The sequence below is a fragment of the Ptychodera flava genome, chromosome 7, assembly GCF_041260155.1.
Source record: "Ptychodera flava strain L36383 chromosome 7, AS_Pfla_20210202, whole genome shotgun sequence".
Taxonomy (NCBI): domain Eukaryota; kingdom Metazoa; phylum Hemichordata; class Enteropneusta; family Ptychoderidae; genus Ptychodera; species Ptychodera flava.
In genome coordinates, this window is record NC_091934.1 from 7667232 (window position 1) to 7693734 (window position 26503).

The following is a 26503-nucleotide window of genomic DNA, read 5'->3' on the forward strand; positions in this document are numbered from 1 at the left end:
CAAAACAACTTATTATTTAAATTTTTGTTATCATACAACGGATAGACACAATGTTGGACTCAAGAAATCAAAGTGGTGTTAAATAAAATGCAGCATTCTTGGTAGGGAAAATAATTTTGTAAACAATATGTGTTCATTGACGGCAGTTTGGAGCAGTAATGATTGATACCATGAAACGATTTGTCGTTGTTAGACTGTCTAGGTAAGAAATAACGTAAGCTTGTTGTCGAATATAGATTGGGAAAAACCTACGTATTTGGAATATGTGGAAAGGGATCTTGTAATCTTATCTGCGTAGGTACCTTACGTTGACAGATCAACTAGACAAAAATACACTTGACTAAATCAACTCTGGAATTCACATATGAACCATCCACACAATGTGAACAAAAACACCAAAACAACTGAATCCAAACAACACTAAACCTAGCAACCCCTCTCCCCGTCGAACCCATTGCAACACAGTTATGTTTTCCATTGTATGGTAATTCAGAAAGATTGATGCGATAACCAACCCAATAATGCTGACAGTTTAATTGTTTCATTGTATAGTAGAGAAAGACTGCTCAGTTTCGTGTCTACTTTACAGAACAGAATATGGCTGTAATATCAGTTTCATCAAATTTCATTTCATTTCACTTTGAACTCCTCTGCCTATAATATATCACCCCTTCAGCCATTTTGTCCACTGCAATCTCGCTCTGCCTCTGTCACATTCACACATAAGTTACTGCTGTAAGATGTCCAAGTAAAAATGCTTGTTACACAAATTACTTTCTTTATATCATCGGACAACAAAACCAAAATGTCATAAATCACCTATGATGTCTTTCACATCTGCAAGAAAATTCCACAACATCAATGCGGTCAAATAACTCTTTTAAAATAAGCTTTCTGAATTTCTTACTTGTCACATTGTTTTCATTGAAAAGGTAACGACAGCACGCTATTGGTGAGAGAACACTAAGGGCAGCTAGGGCATTTGATAACCCTTCTAACGCTCACTTCTAACGAGACAAATTGGAAGATGTCAATGAAAGACCAAATTAAAACCATAATGCGAGTTCTTTTCCGGCTAAATAAGTCATCTCTTTCCAAAAACAAAAATAAAGCCCGTCTTAATGGTTTAATTTTCAGAATGCCATCTCGTATGGCCGGTAACTCAGTTGCAATAAAGCTAAATTATTTTACTAAAGTGTATATGCATTCAGTGCAATCATCTTAAATATTCAAGCATGCCGAGGCTGTTTCAAAACTGTAGAAAGCCTCCAGCACGGTTGCTCAGAGAAAAGTCAGACAAAACCAGCAGCCAGGTTTAGACACAGGCCAGGTAAACACTTTACACCAATTTGTGGTCTTGTAAACCAGTATTTACCGTTCTCTGACCCCATTAAAGTAAATTGGGGTAATAAACATAGTTTGTTGCAATGTGGTTAATCTGCTTATCTTAGAAACAGAACAACTCGACGCTTAGAGTTAATCCTTACATTCATAAATTGCTCTATTTCGTTATTATCATAATATTTTCTAACTAATTAAATAAACCAACTGGACTCGGTGCTATGTTTACTATGCGATTTCGACGGCTTTAGGTATTTCGAGTGTTTTGACAAGTATGGCAAGATAAATCAGTAAATACAAAGCACTATGACTGTTTGATTTAGTCCTGCAATATTGTTCCTGCAAGGTTTGGTAACACCAAATTGTTCTTGAACGAAGTGTAAGGCACGCGACGCAATCAAGTGTATGAAAGGGTGCATCTAGTATCAGATTGTACTGGTAGCGTTAAGTTCTGAAAATGCGTCCTTTATTGTTGTATTTAAGCGTAGAATTAAGCGTGCCAAAGATTTCTGTGTGTCTCGTTGCCTCGAAAATGGGCACACATTTTTCCCCTTTAATCAACCACGTCTTCCATCAAAAAATATGGTTCGTCTTGCGATTTCATCATACAAAGCATAATGCCCAAATACATTTTCCATAACAAGCCCTGTGGTTCACCAGTTCTTCTCGCGATATACTCTCATCTACAAAGTCCTCTTTTCACTTTACAAACAAAATATTCCCCTTGCCTTTCCACTCCCACGTGATATTTACATGCCCATCTGCATACTATTGTTTCCTAACAATTAACCTTAGTTTTTTACACAATGACATTTTACCTTGTATATGTTGAATTTCCTTGACGATGAACGTTTCACTACCATAATATGGCAATTATGCAATTATGTAATAGATAACCACAACACCAAGGAGTTTCTGTTTTAGTACAGTCGAGGCCGGAGGGATCGTAAACCGAAAACTCAAAGGGAGCGGCCTTTATCTAACTTAAACCACACGTTCTAAATTAGTGCATACCCAACTGGGTGTGTTAGCCCAACCCAGTTGCAATGTACCTAAATAAACTGTTGCAGTTGCCGACGAGTCTTTGTTTCCTTTGGTTTAAGTCATAGATAAAAATAGATAGTGATCAATAATGATTTGCATATTGCGAAGTGTCACCTGGTCACAAGGTCACGCTTTTGCGTGCCTAATATTCATCTTTGATTTTCAAAACCATGCTGGCAGAAATCGCTTCTTGGGTTAGTGGTTAATGGTTAGCGTGTAGGGCTTTCGAGTGAGAGCCTGTAAGTTCGAATTCTGGTTTATGCATGCATTGTTTAGGGCCTTGTAGGTTGAAACACAGAAGTCGTAGGCAGGAAGTGAACAAGGACTGAGCGGATGTGAACTGACACCGCCTTTTAAAAAAGACGACGAAACTTTTTATACCACTCAAACCTGAAACATTGTTATCTAAACTGCAAAAACAGTTGAGTCAGAACCGCCTGGTAGGTTCTGACAGAAACACGGCAAATTGAGGAGTTCGTAGAAATAAACACTGCTGAGAACAATACTGTAACGTAGGGAGCGTGGTTTAAACTGTAGTAACGACAGGACAGAAGACAAGCCGGCAACCCAACTGGAAAAGTTTCAAACATTTCCTGTGGGTAATAGCACCTTACTTACTGTGTATGCAAGTCTAAGAATCGCTTGATTGCAAACAACTTATTGAACATCTTATCGAATGACTGCATCTGATGTTCACTTTCATTGTGAAAGATAATAAGTCACTTTATTGAAGACAGAATATGGATAACAGAAAAATATTTGGTTTTCGGGACTCTATTATTTAAATGTCATTGTCACTATATTTGTATCCCTGACATGATCCGTTTAAATAATGTTTCTGCTGCGAACAAACAGCTTGTAGACGTATATTCTGAAGAAACTGAAAAATTGAAAAAGAAATACATTCTGAATTTACTGTAAAATAAAAAAGTACATGCCATTGTTTTCGTTTTCCGTAGGGACTGTGTCATTTATTGTTCTTTGTCTCGTTAAGCAAATCAAGCAAAGCCATTAATCAGATTGTGTTTTACTCATTCTAAATACAGCTGTGTTTTGTTTTATTTTGTGTTGTTTATCGTTATGGTAACTGCAAATTACTGTGTACTTTATCTGTACAACTTACTATGTGAGATAAACAAATTGCATGTAAAGCAAACACGATTAGCTTGGATATTGTAACTTATTTCAAAGTCACGGACTCTATAATTACAGTGAACCAGCATTGGGGTAGCCTGTCTAGCCTCACAACTGGTCAGTTAATTGAAAAGTTTTAGTTAAGTAAGCAATAACTGAAAGTCTAGTGGAAAGGATTAGGTGTGCTTTATTTATTTATTTATTGTTTTGTTGAGTTGTGAAGTAGAAGGTCTAAAATAGTATTAAATTTTAGCTGAGAATTTTTGTAAAGAGAAATCCACTTGATCAACTTTGTGCAATCAACTGACACTTAAATCTCCCTGCTTGACAGAAACCGATCTTAGTTTCAAGCAATTGGTGAATATAAAGCGATGCCGAATTTTATGGTCTATTCTGTACGTACAACGTGTATGTCTCAGACAATGAATTATGGGGCTTGAGTGAAATCCTTTGTATACCCGCCTTTTAACCATACCCTGATTTCATAACCCACAACAGATGTTTTAATGTGTAAGAAGTAAGACCATATTGAATCTGTTTCAAGAACAGTTGCATGCATTTCGTGATATAAGGATTAACGTAAGTCGATAAAAAGTTCAAAACAACTTATCATTTTAATTTTGGTAATCATAAAACGGGTACACATATGGTTTGATTCTAGAAATTAAAATGATGCCAAACATAAATAAGAGACCACGCTATAATGGTTTGCAATGTACCGCTTGAGGTTTGAAATAAGGTGCTGTCAAATAAGGTATTTCCACCACGGGAAATTTGCGAATTTTGATCTCATATGGCACCGTTGACTTTAAGGCATACAGGTTTGAAAGATTGTGTGTTCTTCCATCGAAGTGTAGCTATGAAGACGTTCGTTCAATTTAAGTTTCATTGTTATCAAGATTGATGTCTGTGAAGAAAAATCCGACTGTAGCAATTATTGACTCTTGAGCGATGATCAGAGAAATTAGGTGATTGTCTTTTTTTTATTAAAGCCTTGGAAGAAAACGTGTCTTACAAGGAATATGTACCTTTAATCAGCATGTACAACCACAGAAAAGTTCCCCCGGATAATACTAACGGTATACATAATAACACTGTGACTGTTTTTCAACTGTACGTACAGCAATAGTGATTTACCACACTCAAACGATTGGTAAAGTGTAAACCATATTGCGCGAAATCGGGTAGCTCACTCGGGAACAGGGGAGTGTAATGTTTTTGCACATATGCGTGGTAATGCAATGCAATTCACAATACACTTGCATGAAATGATGTGACAAATAGATACTCTGCATCTTCAGCAATTGTCGTAAGCATATTTCCATTTCAAAACGAAGAAGGGCGCCCACACGACGGTTGCTTAAAAACAAATCAGACTGAACCAAACACGATGCACCGATTGCTGGGTTAGCAAACTATGTTCACTATTCTCGGACCCTACATTACGCCTAATTAAACATAAACGATTAGAAACAGAACAACTCGACACTCACAGTAAACCCTACATTCATTTAATCATGATCACCCCCGTAATTTATAAAAACAAAATAGTTTTACACTTGATTCAGTGTTTGTTTGCGTCGAAATTTCAAACAAAACAGGCATGTCAAGTGCCGGCTATTTACAAGTTTGTCTAAATAAATCTAGACAGTAAATACCGAGCAGTTTCTTTGACTTAGTCCTGTTATACTGATTGTGTAACGTCCTGTAGCACACACTTGATCTCAAACAAAGAGTAAGTCACGCGGAGAAATTTAATATACTAAAGATAAAAACAAGGTGGTTGATTTTGCTGTGAGTACAAAGTATTCCATTCGTCTCATATTATGCCATAAAATAAGCTTTGAAATTAACAATGTAAAATATTGCTGTGTCCCGTCTCCGTGAAAATTAACACAATTGTGTTCCCCATTAATAGACACCATCATCAATACAATAACTCATACAGTTATCAATATATTGCCCTAAGAAATATGGCCAATCCTATCAGTTGCCAGTTTCCTCTCACTCCTACTCATCATAAAGCCCTTTTCCACTTTACCTACCAAAAAAATTCCACAGACCCTTTCCCCGTCAAGTGGTTGCGACATACCTCATTTCACCACAACGTCCTAATACATTGACCTCACCTTATACGTTGAGATCTGACTTGTACGTGTTGAATTTATCAAAAGCTGATCGTCTCACGACCATTGTAAAGAAATTTATGAAAACATGATTAGATAACCATAGACGACAAACCAACGACCCCATTTTAGAAGTTCAAACATTTCCAGCTGATAATGGAGTCTTACTTAGTATTGTCGTCAGTCTAAGAACCGCACGTTTGCCAGTTCATTTACCCGAATATCTTACTGGTTGTCTGCATCTGACTCTTCGCTGCGTTGTAAAAAAGAATAACTTAATGTGTTAAAAACGAAAAAAAATTGTGGAAAACTCAAACTGGTTTTCGAGGCTACCGTTGCAAACGTCATTATTATTACTGTATTAGCATCTCTGACAACTTGTAGACGTGGTCATGGAAAAAATAGAAAAACAAAGATATATCAAACATAAAATGAGACCATGAAATAACAACAATACATTGGCATTGTTATCATGTTGCGTGGGTGATTTAAAAAAACCTAGCGACTGTGTCATTTATTGATCTTGCTCTCTTCAGCAAATCAAAACACAGTCATCAATCAGATTGTGACGATTTATTCCAAATCGGTTCCTTGTTTTGTTAATTGCTATGGTAACTCCTGCAAACAATCTCGTCCTTCCATCCACTCCCTGATTTGTTGACGCGCATAAACATTTTGATCAGTTTGATGTAAAGTATTTGTAGGTAAATTACGGCATCTGATAATAGTTGCATGGATTCATGCTAGTAGGGTTAATGTAAGAATTTAGAAACTTCAAAACAACTTATAACCACAAGGTACTTTGAAAATATCACAACGATGGAGAGACTGTGCAAACACGTTTAGTTGTGAATTTGCCATGTATAATACCGCTTGAGGGTTATCCAGAAGAACTTTATCTCTGAAGATGAGGTGTTATGAAGCTATCCTTTGACAGGAGGGAAATTCATTGTAATTTTCTCAAAGAAGGCCACATGGTAAAACCCATAAAAGTTTGCGAACGTGGCGAATAGGATATTGTTGCGTTGGAGGAGGTTTAAATGGTTTTTTTAGCCGGCAGTCGTTTTTTGCACATGATAAAATCATCAAAGATAACATCATAATTGTCCGAACTGTCATGGCTATATTGAGAGAAGACAGAATTTTGCGATGAGTTATTGTTTAGCCTCTGTGACAGGATTAAGTGATGAAAAGTTCTTGTTGGGATGGAAAAGGGGATCGGGAAAGGAATACTGGCAGGCCAGAAGGGATACTTTATAGATTGTTGAAAGATGGTAGGGGCCAACAGGTTTTGAACTTTCGTTTAAAAAGTTGCTTTTTTGTCTAAAACATAATGTACATTTTCATGTAACATGGCTTTGGTAAATTGTCTTGCATCGCTTGGCAAGCTATATACATGCTGCTCATTTTAGAAATTGTATAAGTTGCCCTGTAAAGTTTGGATAAATGGGGGAAATCTGAGAGTTTAACGTGATTAGGAGTAAATCCATTGCATGTGGACAACACGCTTTGAGTACATGTGCAAGGAAAACATGTGATGGAGAAAATCTTTATCACGAACTGTTTATCCTTACTAGGCCACCTTTGTCGCTATACCAACAATCAACTAAGGCTCGTTAGCTACGAGTCGATTGCACGGGCTTGCGCACCAAACTTTGAAATTTTAACATCTTTCCTTTAAGATTGTTTCCAATGTCACCAGCAACATCAAACATGCTACCCTAATCTGGTTCCCTGTTCGATTCTTACCGCTGGCTGCGCAGTACTCACGTAAAGTGCAGACTATGCTATTTATGCAGTTGTCATTATGTCAAGAATTTAGAGATACTGCCATATACTGCCATAGATCGAATGGCGCATACCAAGTGGGCCCTCTTCAAGTTCATGAACACAGCGTTTTACCATTGAAAGATTGCCGATATATTTTGTCTAGCCTGTTTTCGAGGCAAAAAATGTACAATGCAATGTCAGGTATTTATCATGTAAAGATTTTCTAAGGGGCAAAACAGCTGGAACAAGAAAATCTTGTACGTAATCAAGGTGCTAAAAGGTGTATAATATTTGCATGATGGCACACTTTATTATTTTATACCAATCTGATTTTGCCTATCGGGCAGTACAAATTTACCCGGTCCCTTCTGCCGTGATCGCACAGCCAAGTACCAAAACTGAGGGAAACCAGAGCTGACTAACTACGCCCCGGGCTACATAGCCCTGGGTTCCGTCGGCACGGAGTTCGAGGCCGCGTTTGAGTGTACTTTGACGTTTCTGCCTCTCACACCGCCGCCATGGTGCCACCCTTAGAAAAAACGGCGAGCGCGCAGCACTTTGCTGCGCTCAGTTTTCGAATGCGGAAAAGCACGTGCACTTGAAATGATGTACTAGTGCTTGAAAATACGAAATATTGTTGGTACTTCCTCAGTAAATACCTACTTTTACTCTAACACGTATACATCTCTCTTGCGACTGTCGACTAAAGGTAAAACGGACAGCAAATTTGAATTTTCTTTTCGCTTAGATGTCGACACTGCAACTTGTCTTGCCATTTTCCTGAAGTTTGCTTGTCCATTGTTGTGTAGGGATTACTCATTTCGAAACGGTTCAACACTCTATGTCAAAATAGACGTATTCATGTCAAGGTGTAATGTATTACAAAAGAATCATTGTGGACTCAAACTCTGCATAAGTTACATGTAATAAAAAATTCTATTTTCTTCCAGAGTATACTGTATGACCATTCCCTGGAGATTCCCCGTGCAATAGACGTGCAGGAATACTTCATTCCGCCAAACAATAGAGGGAAACGGTAAGTGACGTCATTCATCTTCCCTCATCGACAAGTGATGACAGTTGTAGAGATGTAATGGATTTCATGTGCTGTAAAGCGCACAATATGCGGCGCTAGAGGGCGCCAACATGACACTTTAAAACCCTTCATCTGACCATGTTCTCATATGTACCTGTGCAAAGTTGATACCTGAACAAGTATCAAGTACCCTTTTCTTTACACAATAATGTTCGCAAATTAAAATGCAAACCGACGCCTGACGGTATTATATTTCGTGACAGCAACGCAAAAAACCAAACATTTAACAGTGAAATATTATTATATTTCGAGTATTAAAGTTTTTACTGTAAACACTTTAAACAGGTTTGTTATTGTTCGTATGCATCATCGATACAAAGACATTCTCAAGACACCAATTCTTGACATATTATTTTAGCTAACGATCTTTTGTAAATATTCCATAGAAAACAATCTGATGCTAAAGTGACACAGCATGAAGATTCGCTTTTGGAAGAAACAGGTGAGAAAAATAAAAACGTGGAAAGAATAACAATTTGTTGAAATTTATTCAATTAATATAAAGAGGAACTAAGTCATCTTTATTTGACGTCTATTCATAAATATTGCGTGTCAAATATAATTTATGGTCTTCGCGCACATCAAAATGTCGGTCAGCATTCACAATAGTGAAATATATAACGTAAGCGGTTGCAAATCGTATGTCCTATGTTCGTGAATTTTGTAATGACTTTGACCTGGTATGCTATACAGGTACTGACTACAAACAGCGTAGCCCTGACGTTATGCACGATAATAATAAACCCCGACGACCAACATGAGTAATTTGCCCCATAAATTGTGGACATATACACGTTTCTAGGCATATACACGTTTCTAGGCAACTCACAAGGGCACAGTGATTGAGTTTTATTGGATCTGAATGGGATACTACACATCAATCATAACTCAAATCATAACTCCATCGATAACTCAACTTTGACTACCTATTATCTGATGTATGATTATATTTCTATACATTTATTGAAACTTCGACCGTTTTTTCCACTTAATAAAGTGAACACTACTAAAGATATACACTTTGAGAAACAGTAGATTTTACTTGTATTGTGAGATATAATACTTACAAGGTTTCTGTCTTCTTCATACATGATTAGTAAAATAAGCACAGATGGGGCCCTCATGTCTTCACTATTTTCCGTGCCATGTAAGTCTAAAAGGGGCGTTAAATCCTAGCCGCTGTACAAATCTGATATATGGTTTTTGCATTGACGTTGACGTTGACGTTGTCGAAGAGTTTATTTGCGTCGTTTGATCATCCGGGACATATATAGGCACCTTTCGTCATGGGCAACACACCTTACAACACATATAAAAAATGGCAATGGGAATGAATTGCAGTTGCTTACATATACTTTGTTAATTATCTCTAATTTTTTCATCAGATATTCCTTTGATGAAAGGCAGTTCGTGGAGTACGTTGAAATACACTGGCCAGGAGATCTCAGACAGGCTGAACACAATTCAAATGCCAGATAATGTTATTAAGGGCGACTTGAGGATTGATGAGGTATTGAGTCATATTATCAAAATGTAGAGATTCTTAAAATATTGGAAAAAATGAATTCCATGAAGTTTTACTATGTGGATCTGATTTGGAGTTGATTTACACCCTAACATCACCATAATTCTTTAAAGTTTAAGCACAACGGAGTAGTATAAAACTGGCTAGACCTCTAAAATTGACCAAATGAGAAGGATATTTGATAACACCAAATGCGCTGATGAAGCGGACAGAGATCATCTAGTGGGCAGATGCAGAAAATTAACAAACATGTCGCCTGATGCAAAATACCTAGTAAAGCTTTTTTTGTTTTTCCGTTCTCCTTTTCTGGCAGATACCTGTGCCTAAGATACCATTATCTGAGAATGAAAGATTCATCGCCGGAAATATCACCTGTATGAAGAAGAACCCGTCGCCAAGTAAGGTTTACGCTTTCCTGAGTCAATAGAACTTGCCTTGAAAAGATCAGTTACGAGATAAAAAGAAAAAGAACTCTAATTCAGTTAACGTTTGAACTTTACACATGTTCAGTCAGCGAAACAATAATGTCGCCCTCAACGACGAATGTGCTACGGATAAACCGTTAGTGATGCAGGAGTATTTTGAGGTTGTGTTGACAAGATATGGTTTTGTGATGAAGTGTTTATTCTATCAGTTTAGCAAAAAGTAAAGAATCTTTTGCAATTACTTTTTTCAGATGTAAAATGCATACTTTTCAATGTTTGGACCTCGTTAACAATGCAAGGAAAATCGTTTTCATCAGCTATAGGATAACCTTTTGGTTTTATCTGTGTTGAATATTGCCATGCTTGTTTCCTCAACTCGGCATTCAAAACCATCAATAAACGTCTTCTACGTCACGCCATTTTGCAGAATCTCCCGAAAGAACAGGATGTTTTCAGAACATCATCCAGATGATTGGACGACTATCGAAGGAAGACATGGAACACTTTGCAGTAGCATACATCAAACCAAACAAGACTAATCTCAACAATAGTGAGGTGCAAGACAGAGAAATCGCCATCGATGCACTGGGTGCTGTAGCAACTGAAATCACGCAGGAACTTCTGACCAACATGATACTGTTATCCAACAGACCTAATGCCACTCTGATTATGCAGGCACTGATTCACTTTGTCGAGCTTGATAGATCTCCAGCAGACGTCGCTGTAGAGGCAATAACCCGTTTAGCTTTCTATCCAGAGTTGACATTCACTGGTGAGGCCATCTTTCCAATTTTGTGTATCGGTCTTCAAACAGCCTATTCAAATGGTATTTTAAAACACGCATAAAACTGTACAGACAGCAAGAGTTTTAAAAACAAACGTATTTCCATACATATAGCTGACAAAGAGTGTCTCTTTCTTTTCATAGACCGCAAATTGATGGACCTTGTTCACAACAGAGCAATTCTTATTCTTGGATCTGTTGCCAAGACACTAAAGGCATCAGAGTTTACCGAAAACCGACAGAAGGCTGACGAGATCGTAAAAGCTGTAGAAGATTCTCTAGGCGTCCATGGTAAGGATTTCAGTCCAGTCTATGAAATTAAAAACCCTGATACTCAGGGCATTTGCGGCATTAAGTATGCAAGAATGCAAGAATTAGTGGTTCAGGATGGTCCTACTTATTATCACAAACAAATCACGAACCTGGCAATGTATTACCTTGAATGAAAATGATTATTGGACGAGTTTAATGTCATATTACCTATCGTTGTTGTCATGTCTGTATTTATACGTTCTCTCACGACAAAATTGTTTCTAGAGATTTTAGTTTTCCAAATAATCTATAATCATTTCTCATATTATGAAATTAAAATTGATGAAATTCTTTAACATAGATCATTGGCATCATCGTCAAGTACGTTCAACACTTAGCCAGCAAGACTATAATGACTACATCGAAGAGAAGGCCGCCCTAATTCATTCACTAGGGAACGCCATCTCTCCTTCTTCCTACGAGCATTTGCTGTCGTACGTGAACAACTCTGATAGCCATCCGATGCTTCGTAGAAGTGGTGTACACGCAATCGGCAAATACTCTCATCAGCAGGTAATAAACGTATAGATATCAAATAGTGTAGTGTAGTGTAGTGTAGTGAGTGTAGTGTAGTGTAGTGTAGTGTAGTGTAGTGTAGTGTAGTGTAGTGTAGTGTAGTGTAGTGGTGTTGTGTAGTGTGGCGTAGAGTAGCGCAGCACAGCAAAGCGCAGTGTAGTGTAGTGTAGTGTAGTGTAGTGTAGTGTAGTGTAGTGTAGTGTAGTGTAGTGTAGTGTAGTGTAGTGTAGTGTAGTGTAGCGTAGTGTAGTGTAGTGTAGTGTAGTGTAGTGCAGTGTTGTGTAGTGTAGCGTAGAGTAGCGCAGCACAGCAAAGCGCAGTGTAGTAGTGTAGTGTAGTGTAGTGCAGTGCAGTGTGGTGTAATATAGCATAGCGCAGTGTAGTGTAGTGTATTGTAGTGTATTGTATTGTAGTGGAGTGGAGTGGAGTGGAGTGGAGTGGAGTGGAGTGTACTGTTGAGTTGTAAAGTGTAGTTCATCATACTGTTACATTACTATGCTACATATTGTTCATCACAACATATTTTCAGAGGACTGGCTCGTAAAATAACTACATAATTTATCACTTTAACAGGCAGCGAGGACATTGTTAGACTCGGCGATGCTTGATGTCGATGAAACTGTCAGATACGTCGCAGCAACAGAATATCTACGTCATAGCCACGCAAAAGACATGCATCACATTATCGATGAATACGGGTACGTTTTGTTTTGTTATCTTGGAAAGACTCATCTAGTTTTATACAGCTTCTTATCTATAAATGCCCGTATTAGTTCAAACATCAACGACAGCATACGTTTCAACTTCATTGAATCAACTTGATAAACTGTTGTTAAATAATTTCAGAAATATCAATGTCACACTGTACTCAGAAGAGCGCCACCTCAGTCGACAACGCCGAGGATTGTTCGATGGGTTTCAGGTCGAGCTGAAGACGCCCTCATTTGAGTGGACCAAGGAGATAGGAACCAGCGATATCGGAGGGTCGATGGGATTGATACTGAAAAACTCTTTCAATCTCGATATCAGTAAGTGTAATATGCAAATCATGTAATCTATGTGAACATATAATTTTCATTCTTGGAAAGGAAGATATTTTCTTCAATATGAACGGCCAGCATATTAGATATATACTTTGTCATGTGCTGTGATGTGATTGTATGAAAAGTAAAACAAAACGAGCTAAGGAGTATGTTAAAGATTCGCTTGTCTTTATTTAATTATGACCCTCCATCAACCAAGTGCTATCTTGTTTTCCTGGATAGAACCATTGGAAGGGTCTATGAAGATAGATATCTTCGATCATGCCTATGCGAAAGGTCACGTGGGATACATCGACTTTGAATTTACCATGCTGGAAGCTAAAGTGTGTTTCAAAGGTGAAAGTAGCTATTCACTCAATATATTACAGGTGAGTAGCATTTGTAAAACTTTTCAAGTATCTCATGAGGGATTGCGACTCTGAAAAATCAATTTCATCTTATTTGTGATAAAAGGAAATTTGTTCGCATGGGAAAATCTACCAGCTGTTCTTCATTGAAGGTTAAGAGACCCATCGAAACAGAGTTTCAAACGTTTACTGTAACATTTTCAAAGAAACGTTAAATTATAAGAATCAGGGCTCATTACATAAAGTTTTGGATGAGAGAAAGACAGCATATAAATTTACGATATTTGAATTCCAAACTGGCTACTTTACTTTGTTTTTCTCATTTGAAAACTGTATTTCCGATTTTCTTGAAAACAAACCAGCCAGGTAAGAGTTCAATAATTAAGTTGGCTTCAAGATGAGATCTCACAAGCAGGATAATAGAAGATATTTTTTAATTAGAATTTTGAAAGTCAACAGCTGTTCGAAAATGATGTTCAGCGACGTGTTCCTCATATGCAAGTTGTCGCAGAGGCACATGTGAAATGTTTCGTGTACAGTGTTCACATGGTGAACTATGGCTGTGCTTTATTTATTGGAACATAGTACTGCACTATTGATTGAATTATGAAATGGTTCAAGTTCAGCTGCAATAAATAGTGTTGTCTAATTCTGCTTCAAAATGCCAAATTCTAAATTTGGGCGTCAGACCACTTACCCACTTCAGAAATATTATTTCGATATCATTTGACAGGAATTTGACTTTGACAAAATCAAGACCATGGTTACTCAATTCGACAAAGTCGTCGCAAATGTTATTGGAGCTATTCGAGATGCAATATCGAAGTTCGTAGAACTGCTATCGCCAGATTCGATATCTTTTAGCAAGATTTTCGACAACTTCATCAACGCAGTCAAAGATTTACCGAACTTCGTCAAAAGTCTGACATCGATCGTACATGACATCATGAGACGAATCGGAAAGTACATCGGACTGCCCGACTTCTTTTATCACCTACAAAATGTCATCTTTCGAATTTCTGGACTTTTCAATGCAGTGAGAAGAGATGTAATGGAGCTCTACAATGTAAGTTCATTGACGTCATCGTTTTGCTGCCCTATGACCTTCACTCACAAAGTGCATAAGTTTACACTTCATGTATGACAGTCATTTCATCAAGCGTCGATCACAGCAAAGACAAAGGCTTAAACAACGCCCAGTTAAAGTGTCTTATGCTACTTTGAAGCTATGGTTTGGGGCAACACATGTTACGTATACTTTCCTCCTAAACCAAGCAAGCGATAATCAACATCACAAATCGGACACGTTGAATCACATCGTCAACTGTTCAGGTTTGGTCTGTCTGAACCCTATTGCCTGATAAAAATTCCAACTTGGCAAATCACGTAATCGACAGAACGTACGAATGCATTGTCAAATAAGAGAGGGCAGTATAGATCTAATCAAACTTAGATGATTGATTGTTTCCTGTAGTCTATCAACGACGCCATCACAGTGACATTGCCTTGGGCTGCTGAACAAGTCCTTGAGGCTATAGACTACGCATCAAGCGCGGTAGAGATACTGTTTGAATCGCCAGTGTCCGCTATCAAAGATATTTCAAGATTCATATTCCAGTAAGTGTGCTTTTGTCGTGTGCTTATATCTGTCATTATCACATCAGACTGGTTAACTGCATACTGTTTTTTCGATAACTGCTATTAAAGTCTTGTCACCCTTCTGTTCTAATATTTTTCAGTGTGTTTACTACAGTTTCCCTCTTTGTCTATTCCTATGGAAATACCCAGAATTTACCTTGTCAACAAGCTCTCAAGTTTGTCAGATGTATTTATATTTGGTAAATTCGTCAAATGAATCCCTGTATCGACTAGCATGAAGTTGTTGGCGACAGTATAGACACTCCAAATAATGGGTATGTCAGCAGTATACATGCTATGTGGTGTAGTGATACACTGTAAAAGCACACAAAATATAGTCAAACTTCAGTTATCGAGCTACAATTGCGTGATCAAAACAGCTCGAAAATATGCGTGACCAGAGAGCAGTTCTTAACATCGTTTTGCTTGACGTTGTTTACCAGGATCAAAAACGCCGTGTCTGGTATTCTGCATGCCAAAAGACGAATTGAAGTAGCATGCTTTTTTGACGAGGGAAGTCCCCCTTATTGGTTTAACTTGAAAGATGAACTGACAGACATTTGGGAGGAGATAAAGTCCTTGAAAAATTCCTTTAAGAATATGGGCAACTGGTCCGTTGACGGCGATAAGATAAAGGAATTTACTGGAATTCCACAGGCAAGAACCATAAATTCCTCTTTTCTCTATAATAGCAATCTGTACAGTTTACTCTTTTTAGTACAGCTGAAACACTTTTAAAGCAGTGTGAAGGTACATAGCGTTTACCTGAAGGTGAAGGGAAATAACACTGATAGACACCAGGTTAATAATAAAATATTCTATCAATGTTATTCGTAAATCCTAGCATCGAGTGCATACTGTACTGTACTGTAACTGTACTGTACTGTACTGTTCTGTAATGTAATGTAATGTAATGTAATGTAATGTAATGTAATGTAATGTAGTGTAATGTAATGTAATTTAATGTACTGTACTGTACTGTAATGTAATGTAATGTACTGTACTGTACTGTAATGTAATGTAATGTAATGTAATGTAATGTAATGTATTGTAATGTAATGTAATGTAATGTAATGTAATGTAATGTAATGTAATGTAATAATGTAATGTGATGTGATGTAATGTAATGAACTGTAGTGTAATGATGGTTGTTACTATTTTTAATTAGTCTGCCGTTAAAGCCTACATAGTTGCCGACATTTTGGGATTGTTTGACTTGCTGAGTGGTCCGATCGAGCGTCTTAAAGAAATAGCAGAGCCATTCTTGCGAACATACCAAACTGTTGCCAAGGCGATAGAAAATATAAAAGATGGATATGAGAGGGTGAAATCAGGGTAAGTTTAAGCTGTTCATTGATGTCTCTAGGATTCAAACAGGAAAAAGATTTACTCTCTCTCACTTGCAGATTAGTATGCACACATTTCATACACATTATGCTTCTTCTTTATGCACAGTATGCACAACATGTATATGAAAGGGTCATAAAGAAGGCCAAGGAGACAAAAGACCCAAATAGACGCGGTTTCGTCTCTAGGCATTTGTGAGAATACTTAAGCTTACCTACCTGTCGCTAGATTTACCCACTGTGTCCTGTTGTCGACTTCCGCCATACAGATATGAGACGGCGAAAACGTTTCTGAACAAGATATTTGGCTCTAGGGGTGCAAAGAAATTTCCCCGCAAAATAGCGATAACAAACTGCGGAAAAGGCTTTTATCCTAGTAGGCAAGGGAACCTGCCACGTGGTATTGACTTGGAAATTAAAACGGGGTCAACTGTAAGTATATGAGGTTTTATTGATGACAGTATTTTGTTATTGATTTATCGATTAGCAAATGATAGTAATAGTCATTGATCTTATCAATAATTATTGTAATAGTTATTCTGGCAAGCATACAAGTACAATTTTTTCAAGGAGGCCCATCTGATATGTAAAGACCAACAGCATTATAGATCAGAACGTCAGCTCCAAGTACATGTGTGAATTGTTTTTTCCTGATCGACAGCTTGTGTCGCCGTTTACCGGAAATGTCACCCGAAGTGGAAAATATCAGATAACGATAGATGTTCAAGATGAACTGAAGGACACAGAAGTCATCATCAATCATGTGAATCTTGACAACAAGAACCAAAATCGGATGGTAAAAAGAATTTTTGTAGAAATTTTCTGTCAATATATTATCGGTTTGTTGGTGTAGAAGGTATTTAGTCCAGTCAATCTACGCCCAAAAAAGGGGTCAACCTAGGACTAATTGCAACAGAAATTTTTCTTCACCATGCATTTTGGAAAGGTCCTAGAAATAACATACTAAAAGTATAATAAAATCTAAGGGGTGCAACAGTGCCTAATTTGCATAAATGTAAAGGGGGCTCATGGGTATAAAATTGTCGCTGATAGATGGTTTCTACTTAAAATATGTGGCTAAACATGATTTTGATACAGGTTTTTGGCTTATTTGCCTCCTTTTTGGTCTAGGCAATGTTGTTGAAAATATTTTGTCGTCATAGAAATATTCCACATTTGCATAAATCCAATATGGCCGCCACAACACTTCACTTTTCTTAGTTTTTCTCGAATTAATAACTATTTTTAAGCTACTACTGACAGCAATAGAATAATTTTTTCACATTGTATTTAAGACAAGTCCTAGAATAAGATACTAAAAGCCGAGTACAATCTAGAATTGTAAACAGTGCCTAATTTGCATAGATGTAAAAAGATTATGGGTACAAACTTAGTGCTGATTGAATGTTTCTTCTAAAAATAATTGGCTAAACATGATATGTTATGCAGGTTTTTGGCTTATTTGCCTTGTTTTTGGTTTAGGTAATGTTGATGGAAATATCTAGTCGTCATAGAAATATTCCTAATTTGCATAAATCCAATATGGCCGCCACAACCTTCACTTTTCTTTGTATTTTTCCCAATAATAACTATTTTTAAGCTAGAGTCTGACAGCAATAGAATTATTTATACACTGTGTATTTCAGAGAAGTCCTACAATGACATACTAAAAGCCTCGTACAATCTAGAAATGTAAACAATGCCTAATTTGCATATATGTAAAAAAATTATGGTTAGTTACTAGGTGCTGATAGAATGTTGCTACTAAAAATATTCGGCTAAACATGATATATGCGGATTTTGGGCTTATTTGCCTTGTGTTTGATTCAGGCAAGGTTGATTAAAATATTTTGTCGTCATAGAAATATTCTTCATTTGCATAAATCCAATATGGCCGCCACAACACTTCGCTTTTCTTTGTATGTCCCTAATTAGTAACTATATAAGCTACTTCTGACAGCAATAGAATTTAATTTTTCTTTGTGTATTTTAGAGAGGTCCTAGAATGACATACTAAAAGTCCAATACAATCTAAGAGGTATAACATTACCCAATATGTATAGATATAAACGGATAATGGGAGCAATACATTCACTGATAAAAGAAATATGCATATTGAATTGAGAAAAATGCGACATCTTGTTCAAGTAATGTATGCATTTATCTTAATTTTTGTCCAGGCAATATTTTTGAATACATTTTATAGCCCGAGAAATATTCTAATTTGCCTAAATCAAGTATAGCTGCCACTGTACTTCACTTAAAAATTATATTTAATCTACACAACAAGTAGTTTTTGTTTCCACTCTGTATTAAATGTGGAGAATGGCAAACAAAATGACTATTAAGAGGGGAGACAGTGCATAATTTGAATAAATATAAAACTCAGAAAAGGGAACAAAATAGTTGCTGTTAATATATTTCTTAAAAATATATTCAGCAAATTGATATTTCATTCAAGCAATTTGATTATTTAATGTACTTTTTGTGTTTGTAGGCAATGCATAAAACTCATTTTACATAACTGCAATGCGCCCCTACTACCACTTTACTTTTCCCTGTTTTGACCTATAGTATAAATGACTATATATAATGTTAAAAAACAACGGAGATCATTAGAACTAAATTTTAGTAGGGTCATGAAAGTTACATATCGCAAGTTTAAAGGCCTGTGTTGGCACCAGATTTTCTCATCAGAAAATTTACCCACCAGATTACGATTTCAATGGAAAACAAAAGGCTATCACACCTCAATCATTCTCTTACAGACTAGAACAAAGGCGATCCCAGGGATCGCGAAATGTGCATTTAATGAAGTTGTGCATAAGACAGCTAATTTACCCAAATGCTAAATGGGTCATAGATGGTATACAAACCTGGTGCTGATAATCTATTTAGGAAAATGATTTAAGAGATAAGCTGACATTTTAATGACTATGTAACATCATTTTTGTTTTTAGTTCAGGGAATGTTTTCAAATATATCTTACAGCGATAAAAAAATTATTATTTGCATTTGTCCAATAAGTCAACCATGTCACTTCCTTTTTCTAATTGGAATATGAATTATTTCTTCACCTTAAATACTTAAAGGTCCAAGAAAGGTATATTCAAAGTCTTGTACAAAGGGCTAATTTTAAAGGATTTTATAGGAAATGCCTACACTGTATTAAATGTAATAATTGAAACTTGAAAAGTTTACAATATCGTAAAGAGAGATTGGAAGTTTTTTGCCAAATATATTTTACCTAATTTTGAGCGATTCCCCATGTGCATAAATCCTATATGATGACCATTAAAATAATTTTCTTTAATTTTTCAAATTGATGTCAACTTATTTTAATTAATTATGTTATCAGTAAAATGAGAAGTTACATTAAGAGACACTACTTGTTTAAGTTATTTAATACTTTAAATTCTTCCAATCGAAAGATGTCCATTTTATAACTTGAATGAACATTTTGCTCAGTACAAAGAAATTGACGTGGTTATTTATTTTCTGTGTATTTTAACTCATTGTAATGATTATATACAAATAGGGCCTACAGAATGAAAAGCCCAGTACAAATAAACAATGATTTATTCGTATAGTTTATTTCAATTATCTAGAGAATTTGCATAATGTTAATAACATTTGCAACTTACTGGAAGATTTGGATTTTTTTAATGCATACCAAAATGCTTGGCCAAATAACCAACACTTTGTACTAAGCGAGGCTGAAGAAAATTTGTGTTTCAGCTCTATTTTCTTTTATTTTCACCCTTACCCCGTATTACTAATATAGATTAAGTGTTGGTAAAATGTAATTAAAGACCAGGTTGTGTGGTCACTGGTAAATCAGATATACTTTTGACTGTGTGCAACTTGCCTGTTCATGCCACATACAGAAATTTATGATAATAATGATAAATAAATTATAATGATCATGATGATGTAGAGGTACAATTGTTATACTATATTGCCAATTATCATGAAATATGGATAAGGAAACTGTTCCTTTATCAGCTGAAAGACATTACAATAATCAAAGAACACTGCATTTCTCAAACTTTTGAAATTTCTTGAAGACAACAATTGAAAATTAATATAAAGTCATATAATGGACTGAAGAGAGAGATTTCCTGTTTAACACTTTCACTGCGTAATAAATTTTTATACGTGCATTCCTGTGCGTAGTTTTCTATGGATATATGGCCTTATAAATATTGATTTACATGCATGAGCTGTATCTTTGTAATCATACGAGTATTGGGGACATTTTTTTCAGTGAGTATTGCAATATGACAGAGCATCATGAAAATGAACAAAAGGTCACGTGACTCATCTGGAAGGTCACGTGATAATGGCGGCCATATTGGATTTTACAAAAAAAATCAAAAATGTTGCATTTTTGTTATTTCAATATATAAATGTATTTTTTTTCAGCGTAACACTTAAAAATTACTACTTACATTATATTAACTCAAAGTAAGCAGGGCGAACACACACTCTAAAACATATTCCACATAAATGAGGTAAATATGCATATTTATTACAAGTTCATCTTCGAACAACAGGTATCATCTGACATTCAAAAGAGATATATTATATATTTGCTTATATACTTGTAGCTAGTCTAATTTGTAATTGTCACTGATAGATTGATGTCGTACAACATCCACAGGATACCCCATCAACATTTGTGACGTCGGTCACCGACCCTTTGTAGCACTTTTCTCTCAGCATGCTCAGCTGGCCTACCTTTGTCTTGCTTGCAATCTCTGTCTTTGCTCAACTGGTTCGGGAACATATTCAAGTTCGGTATTAGAGTTTTAATTTGAAATTTGACTTCTGCTATCTCCGTCGAGTTCAGTTTCACGATCAGTGACAATTCAACTATCTCTGTCTAAAAAAAATGCTCAAGGGCTTAGTCAGTGTTAACTGTGCCCACGTCGCCATTTTTAAATACCCTCTGACAGAAAAATAACAACTGATCACACGATCCTGACAAATTACGGCGGAGATATGACCGAGTATGGCGGAATTTGTTTACAAATTTGGCGCGCATGCTCATTTAGGTTTGACCTCTACCTCATACACTACACTAGGCTTGAGGAAATAGTCAACAAACATGATGTAGATCAGACAAAGCCAACATATATCGAACGCATATAAACGCGTACGTTCTTGGCGCGCTTACGCGCCTCCCGCAGTCTGGCCGTTGGCGCAGAATGCGCCCTCCCGCGGTGAAAGTGTTAATCTTAACGTACACAGCCATAGCATTTAAGGAAAAACTGAAAAAATCTGTTGACTGAATCATGATAATCTAAATCACTGGTAAATGCAAATCTAGATACTTTTCATAATGTTACATGGTCTAGCTGCTCTTTCAAATTTCATGACCGTGAAACAAGAAAACAAAAATGTGAAGGGATTTGCATCACAGAAGCTGCCGTTAACGAGTTTATCAATTAGGATATCAAATTTGGACATCAAATTATCATAAATTGGTTATCCTGTATTTTGAACCTTATGGAAGTCTCACCTCAGATTGGCCAGACTCTCAATTCCTTAAGTGATCGATCTTATTGGTGATAATACAAAAGCCTAATAATCTGCAAATGGGAAGTCCATTACATAACAGCCCCATGAGTGATACTTGCACATCTAAGATCTGATATGATACGCAGTACAATTATATCATCCTATGCTTCACATCTTTCATTGAGTTGCCCTTCCCCATACTTATGGGTTCTACCATGACTGCAGCAGCATGAATAACCCCAGAAGAAAGCAAAATCTAGACTTTCTGTTGTCAACGAAAGGATTCTGGCTGTAAACAAATGAACCACCTAGAGGAAAATGTAAACAGAGAGGAAGAGGAAGAAATTTTGATATGATAATGACCATCATAATAATTGTCATCACCACTACCATCATGGTGATTCAAATGATGTTCGTATTTATACTAATGATAGTTTAATAATGAGAATGATGATTCACAGGCACAACTGTTAAGTGTGGGGAACCATTTATTAGTAACTGAATATTTCCATCGTCATTGAAGATAGTGACCAAAAGCATAAAATATTCCTTCAAAAATTTTACTGCAATCGAACATGTTGTAGGATAAAATGACTGAAAATGACAATTGATGTCAAATTATTGAACATGTCCAATGATTTTTTATGAATAACCTTATCGTCGTAAAAGAAAGAAGAATATCCAAAGAAAGAATTCTGATTCCCTTTATTTAAATAGTAATGCTCTGAAACTCTTCTCTTTATTCATTGCATTTCTGAATATTCAGAAAATGTCAATGGAAGCTATTGTAGTCTTATTGTATTCAGAAGATCGTTTGTGTCGATTATGCAAATTAGGCCTTTTGTATTAAAGTAATTAGCATGCAAATTAGGTCAACCTCATTTGTTTTAGGTAATTCTTGCAAAATCTTAACAATTTCATTGAGAAAATTGTTTAAATATGAGCTTAAACATTCATTTTGTCTGAAATAGTGGAAAAACTGCGAATATATGCAAATTACTTAATTTGCATAATCTTTATTGTTCAAGACATTTAGAAAATAACTTGTTGAACCTTACTAAATTGTGTTGCAATGAAAAAAGTCAATTGAATTCAGTTTACATGCCCAGTATGTGAGTATAGCAGTCATTTTAAAGGCGATAAATAGCTAATTTGAATATATGCAAATTTAACCAATTTGCACCCCTTATATTTTCCTATACTTTTAATATGTCATTAGTGAGACCTTTCCAAAGGTCATGGTGAAGAAATAATTTCTGTTGCAATTAGTCCTAGGTTAAACCCTAAATTGACTGGACTAATTGTATAATGGCTGGGAGATGTATGGCGATTAAGTGTATTTTTTTTGTAATTTTCGACGCCAAAATGGTTCTTGGTATTATAAACTTGGTCTGTCCTTTTGGAGTTATCCTTGAAGAAAGTTCTTCACTAATGCAATAATATTGTACTGAGGAGTTTGATAGTGAAGTAATCCGTCGCTGGTAATTACTGTTGCCTGCAGGTTTACAAGGGAACACGTCTGGGTAGGGTGGTAGCAGCAAGCTCTGATTGCACACCGAATGCGATACATCTATCCATGAGGAGAAAAGGAACAACATATTACTTTGATCCAACGAAGTACATTGAAAAGAGAAAGATACTAACACCACCTTGGAAACAATATTGCGATGAATATTTATTGATATTCAAGGTAAATACAGAGACATCCAGAGCAACGATTCCAATTTCGTGCTTGATACCACGCCAAAATATGTACTAGTTATTTACGTATCTTACATGCATGTTAACTTTATGCAATTTCCTTCTTTTAAGTAACTTTTAAACATTTCATCAGTCTGTAGTCTTATACTATAGCGTTCAATGTTGTTTTATGATAATGATAAGACTTCTTAGCATGCCATGTTGCTTTTTGTAATGTTGACTTGATTTCTAGAGTATTGTTTCCAAGTAAAGAGATTTTTTCACAGGGTGCTACAATCGCAGGACCAGCGTCTATTACAAAGGGTGCCAAACAATTAAAAGAGAGTTATAAAAGAACTAAAAAGCCAAAGACAAAAAGTTTAAGCATTTCTGGCAGATCAAGGAGAGAAGCTGATGCCAATATCGGTGGAAATCTGATTGAAAAGGGAAAAGGTAAGGAACCTGATATTGCTTTAAAAATCATCAATAGTTGCGCTATAACCTTTACCTTAACATATTTCACACGATCAACATAACCAAACTATCGATGTTCGCCAGTACCTCCGAGCATGCGTACATAAATTCGCATCACAAACAGAAGCATTGGTGTTCACGAATAATGCGCATGTAATTACCATGTTTCTTTGGTTGACTTATATTAATCTGTCTTTGAAAGCCAAGAGATATATGTTTTACGATTATTGTCTATACTCTACTTTCACTGCGCATGTCCTACTTCTGCAGGATTGTTGTCTAAACTTGGCTTACCAGAAATCGACGATAGAGGGCTACTCTTTGATCTGAATATCAAGGACATCTCGCTTAAAGTGGCGTTCGAATACCTTGAGGCTGCAGAACAAGATAGCACAACAATGTACCTGAATTCAACAATACAAGAACTAAAGGTAGTTAAAGCTCCATAAGTTGTATCTTTTGGCTATTTTTTTCAGAACTTTGGTTTTGTGGTTTCCCTACACTTTCTGCATTTAATCCCTAAAGTGTAATTTAATGCCATGTATTTAGCATATCAACACAAGCTATATGAGTATAATCTACTTTGTTATTGTTAAAAATTGTATTAAGTCCGGACTAGAATTCATTTGTACACAATAAACAATGACCACTTTACACATACAAGCTGTGTTGACAAAGAGAATTCTCGAAATTTCAGCATGACAAACGGACTAGGGTCAGACACGGTAGTTGATATACAGAAGCAGAATACTGACAAACTTGTCACGAGTTACATCTTATATCCCTTTAAACGTGTAATGATATATTTGCTATGAGAATGAAATGAAGGCATACTCCGTTACATGCTGTGTATGTACTTCTGTGTGAATAAGTCATGTTTGTGTTTCTCTATTGGCTCCCACTGTTGTTCTGATTATATATATTAAGCCTACTAAAGTTTATTATAATGCATGAGCGTCACTGGTCGTCTTTGTCAAAGTGCTAAAGTCTGCATCCAATTTCTATTAACCTCACCAAATACAGCGCATCTGTTTTGAAGTTTCGTCATTTAACTGAAATATTTCCTACCATTAGGAACTGTTAGAGTGGAGGGATTTCCGTCGACCGGAAACGTTAACTGATGACGAAATACGCATTACGTCATCAGCACGGGGAAAGAAATCCAGGTCTGAAGCTAGACCAGCATTGATCAAACAATTCAGGCAACCAGAAGAACGTAAGCCACCTTTTACACCTTTTTGCCAATAAAATCATGTGTTTGCTGTCAACGATCTCCTCTCCTTTTTACACTTTAATTACAACCACTACTTGAAACAATCACTTGAAAACACGCTTCTTGTATCAGCTGAGTCAACAAACGTTCCTTGTAGCCTAATTTCTTAACCTATACCGTGGAGTCAGACCTATCTGTCCACACAATATCAGATTAAATAGAAGTATGTGAAAGGAGCATTAAAATATTAGAAGGATGACAATTGCAAATTCAAAATTTCTGCTTTTTCCGTCCCACACTCAAGGTTGTCGTGAAGAGCTGTGGCCACAAATGCCAAAGGACACGTTCTGTAACTTTGACCTTGACTGTAAAGGTGTCCAGTGCGATCTCGAACTTGACTTCTTCTATTTCCCCGTTCACGTCCCGGTAACGGTGAGACTTGATTCATGTCAAATGAAGTTACTGATAGAACTCGGTACATACGAGACCTACGTGGATGTTATAGATCTATCCTTTGGTGAGTAAACATAGATGTCTAGATTAAATCTGATTGATGATGGTCGATAATGGTAAAATTGTTTGAGAATGCCCTGCATGCATGTCATATAGCGTTAACTCTGAAGAGGCATGTAATAAAAATACTTTTGCTTGAATACATGGGTTTATGTGCCCTCGCAGCAAGTAACAATTTGCCCTTCTGGCGTCGGGCATATTTTAGCCCGCTCTCGGGCACATAAATCCATGTATTCAGCAATAATATATAATGTTGCCCGTTAGCCGTCGACCTCAATTGTCCCTAATGTTCTGAAGGATATGCCCAACATTCGTTCATTTAAGGGATTTTCATTCGCAAGTATTGCCCGCCTATCTTCGTCTTTAAATATGGCACAGTTTCCCTAGAAAAATGTCACTGCAAAAACATGGAAGTAATATAAACTTTAACGGATAAGCAAACAGCCTGTACGCTTCATTCATGGCCGGTTTCCTTATTTTAACTGGTCCTTTAGAATTCAAACAACACATTGAGCTGTCTATCATTAAGAATTTACCAGAAACTACATGTATGGTCATAAGTAAATCATACGAAAATATTTATTACTTTGCAGACGGTCCGATCGAGGATAACGACGTTTTCCAAGAAGGAATAGATGTTGACGTGTTTGGAA

The 26503-nt window shown here is 36.4% G+C and overlaps 1 protein-coding gene across 1 annotated transcript in view; it reads left to right on the forward strand.

The window, feature by feature from the left end:
- Positions 1 to 24103, forward strand: part of LOC139136101 (uncharacterized) — a 35284-nt gene extending 11181 nt beyond the window's left edge. The window contains exons 6-22 of the mRNA XM_070703879.1: positions 8366 to 8451; positions 8898 to 8953; positions 9897 to 10021; positions 10350 to 10434; positions 10889 to 11233; positions 11390 to 11536; positions 11859 to 12070; positions 12647 to 12771; positions 12920 to 13101; positions 13339 to 13484; positions 14197 to 14529; positions 14938 to 15080; positions 15545 to 15758; positions 16270 to 16436; positions 16717 to 16879; positions 17109 to 17243; positions 23472 to 24103. Coding sequence (XP_070559980.1) covers positions 8366 to 8451; positions 8898 to 8953; positions 9897 to 10021; positions 10350 to 10434; positions 10889 to 11233; positions 11390 to 11536; positions 11859 to 12070; positions 12647 to 12771; positions 12920 to 13101; positions 13339 to 13484; positions 14197 to 14529; positions 14938 to 15080; positions 15545 to 15758; positions 16270 to 16436; positions 16717 to 16879; positions 17109 to 17243; positions 23472 to 23729 — 2922 coding nt within the window. The 3' untranslated portion in view covers positions 23730 to 24103. The remainder of the gene's footprint in view (positions 1 to 8365; positions 8452 to 8897; positions 8954 to 9896; positions 10022 to 10349; positions 10435 to 10888; positions 11234 to 11389; positions 11537 to 11858; positions 12071 to 12646; positions 12772 to 12919; positions 13102 to 13338; positions 13485 to 14196; positions 14530 to 14937; positions 15081 to 15544; positions 15759 to 16269; positions 16437 to 16716; positions 16880 to 17108; positions 17244 to 23471) is intronic.
- Positions 24104 to 26503: the final 2400 nt, after the last annotated feature.